The 15,504-nt window shown below is 46.0% G+C and overlaps 3 protein-coding genes across 3 annotated transcripts; 1 reads left to right on the top strand and 2 right to left on the bottom strand.

Annotated features, from left to right (window-relative positions):
• Positions 1–3,548: 3,548 nt before the first annotated feature.
• N7489_004662 (uncharacterized protein) lies at positions 3,549–3,821 on the bottom strand (the record flags this gene model as incomplete). Its single annotated transcript, XM_056710414.1, has 1 exon — positions 3,549–3,821. The coding sequence occupies one exon, from the start codon at positions 3,819–3,821 to the stop codon at positions 3,549–3,551; it is 273 nt and encodes a 90-aa protein (XP_056568835.1).
• Positions 3,822–5,462: 1,641 nt separating this feature from the next.
• N7489_004663 (uncharacterized protein) lies at positions 5,463–6,888 on the bottom strand (the record flags this gene model as incomplete). Its single annotated transcript, XM_056710415.1, has 3 exons — positions 5,463–6,375; positions 6,431–6,644; positions 6,690–6,888. The coding sequence occupies 3 exons, from the start codon at positions 6,886–6,888 to the stop codon at positions 5,463–5,465; spliced, it is 1,326 nt and encodes a 441-aa protein (XP_056568836.1).
• A 2,537-nt stretch (positions 6,889–9,425) lies between these two features.
• Positions 9,426–10,148, top strand: N7489_004664 (uncharacterized protein; the record flags this gene model as incomplete). Its single annotated transcript, XM_056710416.1, has 1 exon — positions 9,426–10,148. One exon carries the CDS (start codon positions 9,426–9,428, stop codon positions 10,146–10,148), a length of 723 nt encoding a protein of 240 aa, XP_056568837.1.
• Between the last annotated feature and the right edge of the window lie 5,356 nt (positions 10,149–15,504).

The raw sequence follows: 15,504 nt of genomic DNA on the forward strand, positions 1-15,504 counted from the left end.
CTGTCTTGCCAATCGATTTTTGAGACTACAATCCCTCATTTTTGGGGTACTTTATCTTAAATTCTTGAGTCTAAACTAAGAGATGAGCTGGCTGTCTTGATTGCGTCAGACCTGGAGTGCAGTCTCCTTGCTGTAGAACTAGGGAGGAATGTTTGCCATTCAAAAATTCAAGGTCGTTTTGTTTGACGTGAAACTGCATTCGCTCATAGTCACTGACCGGCTATTGGAGATCTTCCGATACAAGCTTTGCCTTTTTCGGTCTTTTAAACAGAGTTCCGTTTTAATTCAATCGGGAAATAGATCGGCGGTTCGACCACTCACTGCGCACCGAAAAAAAAGTACGCATATTATGGATTCATTTGCTGATTCCAATTACACTCTGCCTATTGCAAGGGATTCCGGGGCTAGTGAGAGCGTTTTCCAAGATCAAGGTATTCATCTTTCTAAAAGCGGGCATTACGTCCGCTTCAAGGTTGTAATGACCAAGTAGGTTGATATCGAGGCAGGTCTTTCATTCATGGGCTTTTAACGTTGCTTTGGAATAGTCAATTGGGATATATTTCTGTCTCCCCTTACGCGAATACTTCATCTTTGACGGTCAGAATTAGAGTCAACTACCGCATTTTAATTATTGCTATAAATCTACGCTCTCCTTCTACTGTCCACGAGCTTTGGTGAATCTTGTATCTGAACAGCAAAAATATTTCCTGATTTTTTTGGCTCTTTACACGCGACAAATGCTTCCGACCAAGAAACAAAAGCCTATAGCTACATGGTCTATGTACAAAAATCTTCATGATGAGGTGTCAAGTTTGCTGGTTGAACCAGGTCTTCACTATGAGTTCTACGAGAATGATGATGACATGAGTTCAACCAATATGCGTGACACAAACATTATGGGCCGCTTTGTGTGTCATAATCGAGCTTGCAGAGCTCGTGGATGGTCCAGCAACATGATCGCTATCACTATTCGTCTATTTCCGGGGCAGAAATATAATGCGAGGGTATACCACCAACGCTGTAAATTTTGCCGCTGGCTGAGCCGACCGGTGTTGGACCAGTCATATGCCGAGAGGATCGTCTACTGGATCAGGCAATGGAACGGAATCCGCGTGGAGAGGCCTCCAATATCCCGTGACAGCAAAGGTCCCCATAACCGTCAGCTTTGTGAGGGATGTAAAGCTGGACACTGCTCTCAAGCAGATGAGGATTGGGTAGCACAACTAGATCGGTTTGTCAGTTGCAAGTCATAAGAGAAGAGCTATGCATTAACACTTTTTTAGATTGACGCTATAGCGACTTGGAATTGGAGTATGGTCGACGACGAACATGTGAATTAAAAAATTATTCCTTTACATCATGGTTATATCAACGCGGAGTCACATCGGAGGTTCAAATGGAAGGGTAAATCGTATTGTATCTGTTACTTGTAAAACTCGTTTGCAGACGGCGGACTTTTATCGTAAAATGAATTCAAAATGTTATCAAAATATCCTTGTTCCTTAATCGACTATCGACAGACCTAGTATATTTGGCATCGGTCCAGCTCAGCTGAAATCAACAATCTTTTACCCATTCGGACCCAGAAACAGTTTGGGAAACTAGGGACAACAATCTTTTTCCTTAACATACATATGATGCGACTCATACTCCTTGGTTCATGAAAACCTCAAATTGCAGTTCAGCTTCTCTTCATCATGCTATTACGCTATGTTCCTGCATGGAATCCTCAGAGCTAAGTAACAATTCCAGATCAGGAGATCCTTTAGGGATTGTCACTATGTCTTCAATTTCGACTTCTTGCAACCGTAGTCTATGAGCTCGAGTTTGATGGCCATATATTAGCTCTTCCACCACTGGATTTGCCTTTGTGCAAAGATCGCGCAATGGCTTACCCTGGGAGGCCTCCAGGAGTTCGATCAACAATTTAAAGTCCGCCTCCTTCAAGTCGTAGATCCTTTGAAATGTCAGTTACCTATAGGTGTAATCCCGCAGGGTACATACATGTTATCTGAAACTCCTTTGTCCAGCTCTCCTGTCAATGAGCATGGCTGTAAGAGGCATATTATACTCTGCCCAAAATTGTTTACCAGGGTTTGGTATCGTCGTCCGATGATTCGTAATCGCGTCATTGCCCTGCGTCTTCGTTCGTACTCAGGATTATCTGTCGGCAATCGTGGAAAGACCTCCCTCATCATTCTCTCCGTAATCATAGCATCGTCATTGTGATTTGGGTTGCCCTTTTTTGAGCCTTGGGCGGGAAGGATTCAACTGTATAAGAAACCGAGTTTGTAGAGGTACGGCTTTGAAGCCCTCCACAGTCTCGAAAAAGTTCCATTAGGTGGTAGCGTTTGAGAAGAACATTGAGGGCAAACTTCCCATCGAGACGATTTATGATTTCGTATCGGTCCTTCTTGGATGTCTGTCGCGATACTCTTTCTCCTGAGGATAAGTTGGAGCTCAGCAGGGCATTTTTTAGACAGATAAAAGCACCAGCATCAGCAATGCGAATGAGAATGGTTCCCAATGGGTCCGAAGAGCGGAGCGTGGTTAGAAGCCTTTGCTCGATATGTCTTTGGAAATATGTTTCACACGGTAAAGGGTGCCCTTTTGCTTCGCATTTCTGGCTTTCCTTCTCTAGAAAGCCACCATACTTGATTTTTGGACTTGTCGCTGCACGCTTCTCTGGTCTGTTACTCAGTTGGGTGCTGCTGTGCCGTTTTCTGGAGACTTGGCTGATACATGGCTCTTTCAAAACTTGAACGATCGCATCACTTTGGTTGCTAGGCTCTAGGTCTGCCCAACAGTGTTCCTCAATGCGTGAAGATAGACCTTGCAACGAGAGGCAAGCAGTCACAGGAACTGTCGGCAAGGAACAATCATACGAGCTTTGAAGGGGATATTCCAAATCCAGAGGGACAGGTATGTTCGTCGCTTGCAGGACCTCGCCCTCTGGAGAACAGGGTCGAGAATGATTCACAGAACGTATATCTAAATCATTCAAAGCCCAGGTTTCCGGGTCGTCGCTAAAGGTCAGCGATGGAGGTACAGTGATGTCCGGCGTAGAGCGTAGAACTATCTGCTCCGTACCGACTCGAACGCCATTAATGGCCCTGTCATCAGGAGACGGAATAGATGGAAGTGGAGTTTTACGTGGTGGACTTGATTGGATTGGTGGGATGTCGCCAGTACTTGGAAGATATCCAGACCTTTGGAAGTCTTCTTCTATAGGTTGAGCGGTGGCAAGTTCGTAAGCTTCTAAAAGCATCTTTCCCTTGCCTTCCCGAAGAAACCTGTCCCAGAATTAATGACACTTTCAGATAAAGGGCCCAAGCTAACTCACCCAAGCCGCAACATGCCATCTAACACGAGATCCAAACTACCGGTCCCTATCCCAATCACTGCTATGAGGGCGCTGACGGCCGAAGCGAGACTATTCTCAGCCCCGTGTCCACTCGTGCCGTATTTGATTAACCTGTCAATGCCGTTCCCTTGCGCAATGTGGGCTCGACTCTTGACAGTATTATAGTCGGCCCGTACCGCCGATATCAATCCTGCATCATGTTAGAAGGCTTTCTTCTTCTCTGATTCTTCAACATGCCCCTTGTTTTGGTAGACTTGGACGCCTTGTGACCAATTTTCGCAATCGAAGTATCAATCAAGGATGTTCCGATTTGTGCAAGCGTTTTGAAGCCATCTGGGATGTTTGGATCAACGCCAGCGGCTGTCAAAGCTTCGTGTATAAGCTCATCAGGCAGTGCCTGAATGCCGAAAAGAGCTCGGACTTGCTCAGCCTTGGTGACGTTTGTTGTGGTATTCATTGTGCCAATTTACTTGTGAAAAGGATAGGAAGAATAACCACCTTCCTCCGCCATAATCACAGTGTGATTTATACTCGCCAATATACGCACACCGACTTTTCGAAACTCGCATAGTTGAGGAAGAGAATCAAGGTATATGCGTGTTCAATATGAGCAGCTAATAGAAATATAGCTCCATAATAGTAGCCTGCGTAGAGCAAGCTTTCATCTTCCTGCTAAGCCATTAGCTCAGTGGGTCAAATGCGTGGTATAATGTATAAGAATAGCATCATTATAGAAATCATGCGTAAGAAAAACAGCAACAGAGAATTTGCTAATGTTTCAACTCTATCCTCTGCATTGCTACAAGCGATGCATATTGGGTTCCTACTAAAAAAACTAGGCTGTTATTAGTCAGATGTTGAATTGCCTGTGATGACTGCTGGCTGAAGTCAATGACTTAAAAGAGGCGGTGAAACGGTTTGTCCTGTTCGATACGCCATAAGGGGTCTAGAGCACCAAGGGCTTTGCGCCGTACCATATCCAGGACTATCGACCGCCGGTTGTCGATAGTGGCTAAAGTAGGGAATGATCAGCGTAGGGATGCTAGTTGCGGTTTTTGTAAGACCATCTCATCAGCGATCATGCGGGAAGTCTTGACTCTTTCCCGCAGCTAATCTACCTTTTTGGCTCATTTATACGGCCAAAAACGATTGATGGACTGCTTATGCTCAATACCAGACCGCTCAAATTACGGCGTGGCATATGAAGTCTTTGAGCATGATTCGTTAGTCCGTCCATTTGTACTAAGAAAGCAGAGTTTAGGATTTGTTTCCAATCCACCCTGTATGCATTTGCTTGTTGTTTGATCGCAGTTAGGCGAATACATAGCCCGATAATCAGTCAAGCGTATTTTTAGCTTTGAAACTCCCTGGCCTACCCCGCCTGGTGATTGCTTGTCTGGAGACTTCATCCGACGGATGATTGAAAAAATTAAAAATTAAAAAAATAAAAAAACTCAAAATGATCAATCGTTTTGGTTTTTGAATATCCCTCGACTCGAAATATATTCATCGCAATAAGATAAGCTTTTTTGGTTCCATTTCGCTCCAATAAACTAAGAGAAGATACTAAATAGCTTTTCAGACCATTTAGGTTCTTGGAGAATACTATCGGTGTCCACATCCTCTATGGGGAACGGTACGGCTTGGCGTTTATCTTCAAAGACCAGGTGATGAATGATTGGAATCACGACGTCACTCATTCTGCGAAGATTGCCCCTGGGAAGCTTCAAGTATATTGATGAATTCTCGGAAGATCTCGATGCTTGGGGCAAGTATCCTGCATTTATTAACGCTCATCTTTCTTGGTAATCATCAAAGCAGGAAGACGTACATGTTCATAGAAATTTTTGGCCCAGGACCATCACAGCTGCTGCAATGAGATAACAGCCCGATGATCCCATAGCCGAACTGATCGATCAAGAGCTGTAATCTCTGTCCAAGTCTTCGTAAATCTGACACTTTTCGTCGTTTGTGTGCGTTTTGTTCCAAATCCCGTGGGCACGGGAAAATTCTTTCCATCATCGAGTCCGTGATTTCGGCTTCTTTGTTTTTCACTGGGTTTCCTTTCTTTTTTGGTTGAGACCCGAGTTGGTCCCTGTTAACGACGATAATGTCGGTATGGGGGGGATTGCACACTGCCACCGCAGCTACGGTATAGACAGACCGTGTGGTGTAGTTCCAATATATTAGAGTGGCGAATAGTTCCTTGTAAATCTTCAATGACTTGGAGCCTGATGCTGCCAGACAAATCACGTGCATACCGTTCCGATTGCGACTTCTCTGCAATGGCCCGTGAGGAGCGAAGAGCTTCCTGAAGTGACACAATCGAGCTGGCACTGGCTACCTGTACCAAAATGGTAAATATTCCATTGATTGAAGGCTTCGAAGAATTGACCAAAGCTTGGAGTCTCAGTTCAATCTCTTTCCGAAAGAAAGTGTCTTGTCGAGGAAGTAATCCACTTTGTCTGCATTTCTTCGTTTCATGTAGAATTGATAGCTTCCAGCCATTTTCTCCCGTTTGGGCGTTCGTAATCTTTGCTTTAGGGCTGGCAACGGTGACTTGAGGTTTCGCAGGTGGTCGAGCGGAAACACCGGGCGACGAGGAATCTTCAAGCGTGGTAAAGCCACGGCCCATAGAAAGTTCACAGGCAAAGGCAGGAAAGCCTACAGAGAGTGTCTCAAGCTGTGCTACTTCGGGAAACGTTCCTAAATCCACCAACTGATCATATTCCACGATGGTTGTGGACGGCAATGACATGCCCCTGGGATTTCCAAATGATAAGCACGATGCCTGGAAGGACATGCCACCATCGTGCGTAGGCTCCATCACTCTTTCAATTCCTTCAAACGTATGATGGAATGAAGATGTATCGTAGATCTCATTGCCCTCGGCCGCTGCATCAAACTCCCTTGTTTCTATGTCGAGTGGAATAGACAAGCAAGACCTAGCACAAAGTTGTTCTTCGAAACCGGCCATCAAATCCAAGCCATCTCGATTTGCGTCGACAATTCTGTTGGGGTTTTGGCTAGTTAGTCAAACCATTGGTTCTATACAGATATACGCACCCTAAAAGCATAATAGCCCTTGCCACGTCTTCCAAGTTTTGTGTTGCTTGCCACACAGCTCCAACCAGAGAGTTAAGGGCCAATGAGAGCTGTACAATGGTAAATTCTCCACTTGGAAAGACTTGTTCTAATAAAGCTCCGATGCCGGATTGCCTTGCTACAAATGCCTGATAGGTCACGTCCTTGGCTTGAGCCGTCAAGCTTGCCACGATATCTTCAAGTTGTCAGACTAGGTGTCTTCCTTCTTTAAGGAGCTTACCTTGAGACACATTCTTCTTCGCACCAATGCTGGCAATCAAAAAACTAATAACAGTCTCGCCCACGTGTGCAAGCGCACGGTTTGCATCTGGGGGTAGCTCGCTGGTACCAGCCACGGTGAATATTTCCGCAATCACAGTGTTCGATAGTGCCTGGCAGCCGACGAGCATTCGAACGGAGGTGGTGATGATTGAAAACATTGATGCTCAAGTGCGCAGACGATATTGCTAAATCCAGAGAATAAGAGCTACCCGTAGGCTAAGCAGGCGGGATTAGCCCACGTTTATGTATCTTTGGCTCCACAGGTACACAGTCACTGATTACCTAATTAGATATGCGTAGCACGTTGCTAAATGTCGTGGAGCAACGCATTATTCTCGGATCTGATGTGAGTACAGACTGACCATTCCGACCAAACCTTACAATCTCACTAGAGCTAATATGAATACCGAAGGTCCTCAATGATATTATTTCATGATTTCATCAGATGCGGGTCTTGCAATGAACGAATCCATCCACTTCTGGGTTGGGTTGATTGTACTTTCACGACATCAAATATTGGAAGATTTTTGATTCAACATATTATAGCCTTTGATATGACGATAAATAGACGCTTTGATTTGTCTAAATAGCATTTTCGATTATCCGCAAATTCTCTTCCACCTGGAACATTGACATTTGTTAAGAGAAATGGTGAAAGACCATGCTCGCAGCTCGTCGTAGATGTAGATTTGGCCGTTTGCTTTCTTTTATTTCTTGTTGAGCTTTGTCGAAACCAGTTTGGGGGACTCAAAAGACACACTCCTGGAGCATATATTCCATCATCTGATGACTCGTTGGACTTAGTCAGCCCAACAAACCGCTGATTATGCTCCAAGACCAGAAGCCATGATCATCAATAGTCTTCAAACGAGTTTTGAGGATTGAATGAGGATCAAGCAATAAGGTCGTGGTTAGATCTGTTGCTTTTTGCTGCATGTGTCTAGCACAAATTATCCTCGCCTTTATTCAAAGTGACGTTGCGCTTACCCAGCTCCCTGACTCTAAAGCAGCGATATATATGAGCCTTCATTGAGAACCCGAAGCTCTTTTTAATCTTTTGGGAATGCACATACTTCCCTAACACTTGCTAACAATTTGCGGAACCAACTTATTTGGTAGATCGAAGGCTGCCACAGGGTAGAAATAGCAGGCAACGTTTGCTGCAGTTTCAACTTCGTGAATTTCGTCACCACGTCGTCCACTGGCCGTTTCCAAGCAACCTAGCAAGTAAATCCTTCACATGAGCGTCCATTCAGGGCATGAAGTGCTCTACAACTCACCTAACAATACACCAAAATGTAATCTAGCGATTCCTTGAATGCAAACTATGCTATATATGGGATATTAAATTAGAGGGGTGATTTTTCAAGTCCTCGAAGATCAATTGAATAATGGCAGACCTGCTATTCCCTTGTTGGAAAAATCGTATGGAAGTAACGCGGAAACGCCAAGCGTAATTATTTATTTTCTGGTCGATCCCTATTTCTTGCAGAGCCTCGATATAATTGTGGTTGCATTTGATAGAATCTCATGTTTGGTATGTCATTGGTCGCTCTGCTATCCCTTTTCCGAAGGTTTCCTGTGAATTTTTCAAGGCTACAATAACCTTTTTGTATAGAGTCGCCGATGTAGCCTGATGAGCCACATAAAGAATGAATGATGTGATGAAAAAGATTACTTGCGGCAGGTCAGATAGAGAAAACATGGCCGAGATATACATTACTTTGTGGTTCTTTTTTGAATTCCTAAAAGAGGTCTCTTGTTCTGCGAGGAATATAAGCTCCCGTCAGTTTGCAGGCATATGTGAAGGTAACAAATTTTTCATCTCCATGATAGATTCTTCTCCGTGCTGTTCTTTCCTGCTGTATCGAATGAGCGACAGTGGCTACGTCTTGAATTTCTTCAGCGAAATCTGTATCCGTATCCGAGTACTGCACGACCGCGCGAATGTGTTTTGTATCCCTATATGAATTTGGAAATTCCCCAATCCTCAGACAATTTTGACCGTAGATTGAAGTGATTGGCTTTTAAAAGGACATAGTCTCAGCGTTCCCAATGTTGCTGGCCCTTTCTGAATAGCTGGTTTAGGTTTGACATGTATCGTTTTGTCCTTTGTCGCCTTGACGAAGCTAGAGCAGTTCCACTGCAGATATCCAACAAACAACACGCCAGTCGAGCGCGCTCAGTGTTTATACTGATGAGAGATTGAGGCATGTCTCCTCAGTGCCTCGGGGAAACAACTTCAATTGTCGGAAAGTTCGCTTAGGCAGTTTCCAGTGACTTCTATCGAGATCCACATTCTTCAAAACATGGCATGCACCTCCCTGACATTCTTGCCTGCGCGAATTGTACATAGGACAAATCATATTTGGACGGTCGCAAGTATCATATAACCTTAGCACCGAATTTCTTCCGTGGCCGTTAGTATAACCTGTAAGATGGATGTAAATACCTAGAACTCACCATAGTTGCCCAGGTGGTTATATGGTGTTGTAACCTTTGTCATTTTTGTGGATATACAGACTGTCACGTGGTCAATAGCTGCCCGAAAGGTCGGTCGACCTTGCACACTGGGCGGCAATGATCCATCATTTATTCAGTTCGCAGCAACCAAGCCACCAAGAACAGACTGCGCACTACTTCTCACTGTACTTCGAGTTGCATGCTTCTAGTGTGTCTTAAATACTATATTGAGATGTTCCTCGATCCATTACCAGCCGACGCAAAACCCTCTATCCTTTTTCGCGCTGAGTGCAGTAGCAACACAAGCTTCAGAGAAGGCTACTTATGTGCACGGAAAAGAGACAAAAGCCCGCCATCGCGGAAAGACTTTGATGATCATCTCTCTTGGAACCAAAAACCCACGCGGTTCCTATCCTTCGGCACTTGGAGGCGGGCCATGCAGCAACGCAAAATACTAGAGGATGAAGGAAGAGTTGACATTGTTGTGATTGCTGTGTGGGTAGAGGGTTTGGCAGGCGTGTATAGTGCGGAGAAAGCTGCTTCCAGGCTTGAATATATTGATACAGGGCTGGGTCCAAGAAAGTCGCCCCACTATGAGGAATACCTTGTTGAAGGTGGCATTGCTGCTGATGAATATCGTATCCTTGCGGTCTTCGAGGGGGGAGGCCTTGAACATGATGCTGTCTTCGAATATCCTTCGTATCGGATACAAGCGACAATTCCCAGTCTATGTTTCCTTGGGCGGAGATCAAGCTACGCACTGGAGGATATAGAACATGAGATCTACAGTCATTCGGGAGTCCGCGATGATATGAAACGAGATGTGCTTGTGGAAGCAATCACGGGAAATCAGCTGTTTTTCCCGACTTTGCGGTACAAGTACCCGGGGCAAAGTGAAAACCTCGCTCACCACCGAACCAAGTCTATCACCAATCAAGGATGTCGGAAGACCTAAAATCGTCACATCTCGAACAAATTTAGCATATGATTGAGATTGGATCACTTAATTGCTCCGAAATTGCTTTTGTTGCTAACTGTTGCCGTCAAACTGGGGGGGGGAGGGATTTTACCACTAAGGACAGGGTTATTCGTCATTCTCTCTTTGTCCCTGCATGGTAAACGGGGTACGCTCAACATACCAGCGTCATATCACGCTGAGAACGACTCCTGAGATCCGATAACGCTTCAACAGCACGATCCAGATAGAAAAACAATTAATGCATCTCAATGGGACACCTCAATACTAGCATATACCAGTATCCGTAGCGAAAAGAAAGTGTAATTTTGGTCATTTGTAATGTACTGAGACTGTTCTTGCTGCTTATCATTTACGATCATAGTACGCTGCCAGGAACTCGAGTTTCGCGCCATTTTGCAGCGATTTAGGGGTTGATTATTGCCTAGCTTAGGACGCTTGAGCTGAGAGACTTAACTTGGGACAACAACGAGGCGGGATCAGTAATAATACATAATTTGTCCACGGGTATTACTGACCTTGTCCGTTTGTATTTTACTATTCAAAATCGAAACGTGATTATGGTGTTGGAATTACAACAGTGGTGAGGAAGTTCCAAACTCAAAGGTGAACATTCGAGCATGATTGTGTGTCTGTGAGCAGGCCCAGCTACACAGTTTCATCCTGTCATTCTAGACCAGGGGAATGGTCCATGTGGCTGTAAAATACTGCGGACAGTGTATAAGGATTCATGATACTATGCGCGTTCCCATAGGGAGATAGGACAGGGTAGCAAGGGGACTCTGGGACTGAAAGTATCTGGAACCTTGTTAGATCAAGAGAATATGCATGATTGGGTTTAATTGAATCGGTGGCCGAAAACAGAGTGGTCTATGGAGTGAATCCGATTTGCTTTTGACCCACGCCCAAGTCACAAGGAAATCAAAGTTCGACACAGACCACGGAACCACGAGCGGGACTGCCGATCAGTAGCGGGACCGCAAATCATTTCGAGAGCTCGTTTGGATGAACCATGGAAATGCCCGCTCGGTGAGAGAATGCGGTTGTAATGAAGAATTCAAGTCTGGGAGTTTTCCCACCTACTTTCTGGGCTGCTCGTGATTAAGCCTTGTAGCCCAAAAGAAAAGAGAACTAGAGCAGAATCACTACAATCTTCGTCGGCTGGTATGTAGGATAAATTCACTGCGGTAAGGCCAATATTTTATTAGAGACTTTCTTTAAATTCAGCACCATGATCAAGATGTGCAGATTGATTGAAATAAAGTTTAGGGCCGCAGGAGGGCCGGTCCACATTGAAATCTTGTCCGGGAGCCAATCGGTTTTAGTAAAACGGAGACATTTTATTTAAGCTCATGTGGGTTGTCCATAATTGGCATGGTTCTTTACAAGCCGTCTGCTAGAGTTATTGAAATAGCGGTAGACTTGGAGAGATGGAGAGGGAGTGTTGTTATGGCCCAAAGAGAGCAATAATCATCGGAGAAAGGCTTATTGCAGGAGAAGATACATAGCTTCTAGAACGTTCTACAGACCAGATAGGCAAAGTTCTGCTTGCCACTTGACAGGGGAATTTACTTTCTTCCACTGCGACCAAGTGAACACAACCACGGATCGAGTTGTAGCCTACCATTCTGTCGCCAAAGTCTGCTGTTATTCCAAATACTCGCCCGCCCCAGCAGTACCTCCTAGGCAACAAAGTCCCGTTCCATCGGACACTGATGGCCGAAAGCTTTGGGCTTGTGGATCGTGTCTGGACCTTTGCAATTCTTTCCAATTTCTCTCCGGGCCACAATTAGAACCTCCCTGATCTACTGTCCCCTGGGTCGTCGCTGAGATCTGCATCGCAGAACCCTACCTGCGTCTGTCTGAATTCACGCGTGGTGTTTGATTGGCCGGTCGGGTGCTTTTCGTCTCCAGGGTCTCATCAGTGTAATAGTAGCGTTGCAATCTTGCGAGCGGGTGGCGATCACGAGAACCTAGCTCGTGGGCCTTGGTTGCATCAGTTCACATGGTTGTCCTGGAAACTAGACCCAGTTTCTTGTCTGAGCTTTTCAAAGGTCTGGGCCCTTTTTGGCTATCATGTCAAAGAAAGACAATCTTCATCCTGAGATTGCAAGTATGCCAAGGCCTACGCGCCCAGGGAGTAGAGATTTAGTAAAGACAACATAAGTCAGCTGCGAGTAGTAATGAAAGTCAGCGGCGCGAGCCTAGAGATGAAGGGTTGATTCTAGTGAGACCAAAATGTCATCCGGCCAACCCCAGGTACAGCTCAGCGTTTCCGTCGGCCACAAAGTCTGCAGCCCATTATTTCGGCATCTGTCGAAGCACTTCAACCCTCATTAAGAAATGGTAACCGTGGTTCAAACGGGGACATGTACAATGCAAGCGCGTTGAGCGATTTAATTGCAAATTCGATGATATGTACGAACCATACTTTTGCGGCGTTGCTTTCTTTTCAACAGTTGATGAAAGTGGTTCACCACACTCAACGCACAATTTTAAGATGAAGATGGCCAGGTCGAGACTTGGCTCTGTAGGCCACAAAGTCTCCAAACACCCCTTCAACGTCGTTGGAATCGCTTCAACGCTTATTAACGAGACCGTGACTCTCGCTACCAACTGCGCGACTGGTTCCTTGGTAGAGACGTAGCCGAAAAAATATAAAAGGGGCCCGATTCCCAGCCCAAAAAAAATCAGGACTTCGGTCCTCACACTCCGTTATGTCATGGTGTCCCTCTCTTGCCTGCGGGCTTGAGAGTCTCCGTGACCACGGCTGTCGCTGCCACGAGCCCAGTGATGTAAGACTTGCGCTCCCTCGCTGCCACGAGCCCCGCGAGTGTAAAAAGGTGCTTCGCAGGATAGGTCTGCGTGAACAACAATCCTCGCAGGGAGGTGCTGCGTCAACAAGACTACCTCGCAGGATAGGTCTGCGTTATCAATATGCCTCGCAGGGGGGTGCTGCGTCAACAAGACTACCCCGCAGGATAGGTCTGCGTCAACAACAATCCTCGCAGGGAGGTGCTGCGTCAACAAGACTACCTCGCAGGATAGGTCTGCGTCAACAACAATCCTCGCAGGGAGGTGCTGCGTCAACAAGACTACCTCGCAGGATAGGTCTGCGTCAACAACAATCCTCGCAGGGAGGTGCTGCGTCAACAAGACTACCTCGCAGGATAGGTCTGCGTCAACAACAATCCTCGCAGGGAGGTGCTGCGTCAACAAGACTACCTCGCAGGATAGGTCTGCGTCAACAACAATCCTCGCAGGGAGGTGCTGCGTCAACAAGACTACCTCGCAGGATAGGTCTGCGTCAACAACAATCCTCGCAGGGGGGGCGCTGCGTTACCAAGTGAACTCCGCAGGGGGACGCTGTGATGACAAGTGAGACCCGCAGGAGACCGCTGCGTTAACAAGTTCTCTGCAGGAGACCGCTGCATTACCAAGTTCTCCGCAGCCTAGGTCCTGCGTCAACAAAGCGCCTCGCAGGGACATCTGCGACAACAAGAGTCTCCGCAGGGACATCTGCGACAACAAGAGTCTCCGCAGGGACATCTGCGAAACCAAGAGTCTCCGCAGGGACATCTGCGACAACAAGAGTCTCCGCAGGGACATCTGCGACAACAAGAGTCTCCGCAGGACATCTGCGACAACAAGAGTCTCCGCAGGGACATCTGCGACAACAAGAGTCTCCGCAGGGACATCTGCGAAACCAAGAGTCTCCGCAGGGACATCTGCGAAACCAAGAGTCTCCGCAGGGACATCTGCGAAACCAAGAGTCTCCGCAGGGACATCTGCGAAACCAAGAGTCTCCGCAGGGGCATCTGCGACAACAAGAGTCTCCGCAGGGACATCTGCGACAACAAGAGTCTCCGCAGGGACATCTGCGAAACCAAGAGTCTCCGCAGGGACATCTGCGAAACCAAGAGTCTCCGCAGGGACATCTGCGACAACAAGAGTCTCCGCAGGGACATCTGCGAAACCAAGAGTCTCCGCAGGGACATCTGCGACAACAAGAGTCTCCGCAGGGACATCTGCGACAAAAAGACCCTCTAGCCCGTGCAGGCACCTCTTCGTGGTGCTAGGGACCAGTATTCGAGTATTCAAGAGTACCCGAAGAAGCAAAGACCTGCGCAACATCTTCATCGTCTGTTCATTGTTCCGAAGGGTCGTCATTGGATACATAGAAGGAGCCCTAGTTAGATCTTCGCCAATTCAACAGCCAAAATCATAAACTAACAACTGAAGCGTCTTCAGTATCAAATGACGTATTTCATATTTTTTTCCCTTGGTAGCTTGTGATCCAATAACTTCCTCGCTACAATAGAAATTGGCATCTTTCATTCAGATGTAGGCAAACAAAGATGAGTGTTGTCTAGGAATGCTTGTTGCGTTAAACCGTTAGCGTTGATGTGAGTGTTGATGTGAGTGTTGATGTGAGTGTTGATGTGAGTGTTGATGTGAGTGTTGATGTGTGTTGAAATATCCCGGTTGCTGAGATAATAATGAGGCTGGGATCACGTGCATACATATATACCTGTTCACCAGCCTACTTGTATCTTAGACAACATGCAACAATAACACACAATCAACTCCCATTCATAATATGAACACTGAGGCATCACTTATCAATCAACAATGTGAGTGTTGATGGTGAGTGTTGATGGTGAGTGTTGATGGTGAGTGTTGATGTGTGTGGTGATTGAGCGTGGTGGTGAATGGTCGGGCGGTGAAGGAGGTGGTCACCGTCTAGATCTTGCCATCGGTCCATGCCACCCTCAGATTATGTAAGATTCCTGAATAGGGGGTTCAACTCCAACTTCTGGATTAATCGGTTATTTACGTCTATCACTGTCACCTACCGCCATAACCACTGGTATAGTAGGTAATCGATCCTAATAACGGTGTATCCTGTTATATAATTTATTATATATGTTGCTTTTATGATAAATTTATTGGTGAGACTAGTAGACAGTATGACGTGAGTGGATTTGTAGGTTCAACATTTTTTGTCGTCATATATATATTTACACACATTGTACTCGCATCACTATTTCTATTTATTTCAGTTCGCACTTCCAAGTTTCATTCAGACTAGACTCAACAGTCCGCTGCTTTGACAAGCTTGGTTCAATCCATCTCGTCCGTTATATATCCTTCTACCCAACTAATCCGAACACGTAGTATTGTGGGACCTGTACGTGGCTAAAACATTGCAAAGTAAATGCGTGCGTGAAGGCCTGGTTAACAAGCGGCCCATGGGCCAACCAACGCCATGCCCGCCCATAGGCAAGTGGAAGTAACTCGTTGCGAATCTATGGGCCTCATGGGCCGTGTCGAG

Source organism: Penicillium chrysogenum (assembly GCF_028827035.1).
Source record: "Penicillium chrysogenum strain IBT 35668 chromosome Unknown utg000002l_segment0_segment0, whole genome shotgun sequence".
NCBI lineage: Eukaryota > Fungi > Ascomycota > Eurotiomycetes > Eurotiales > Aspergillaceae > Penicillium > Penicillium chrysogenum.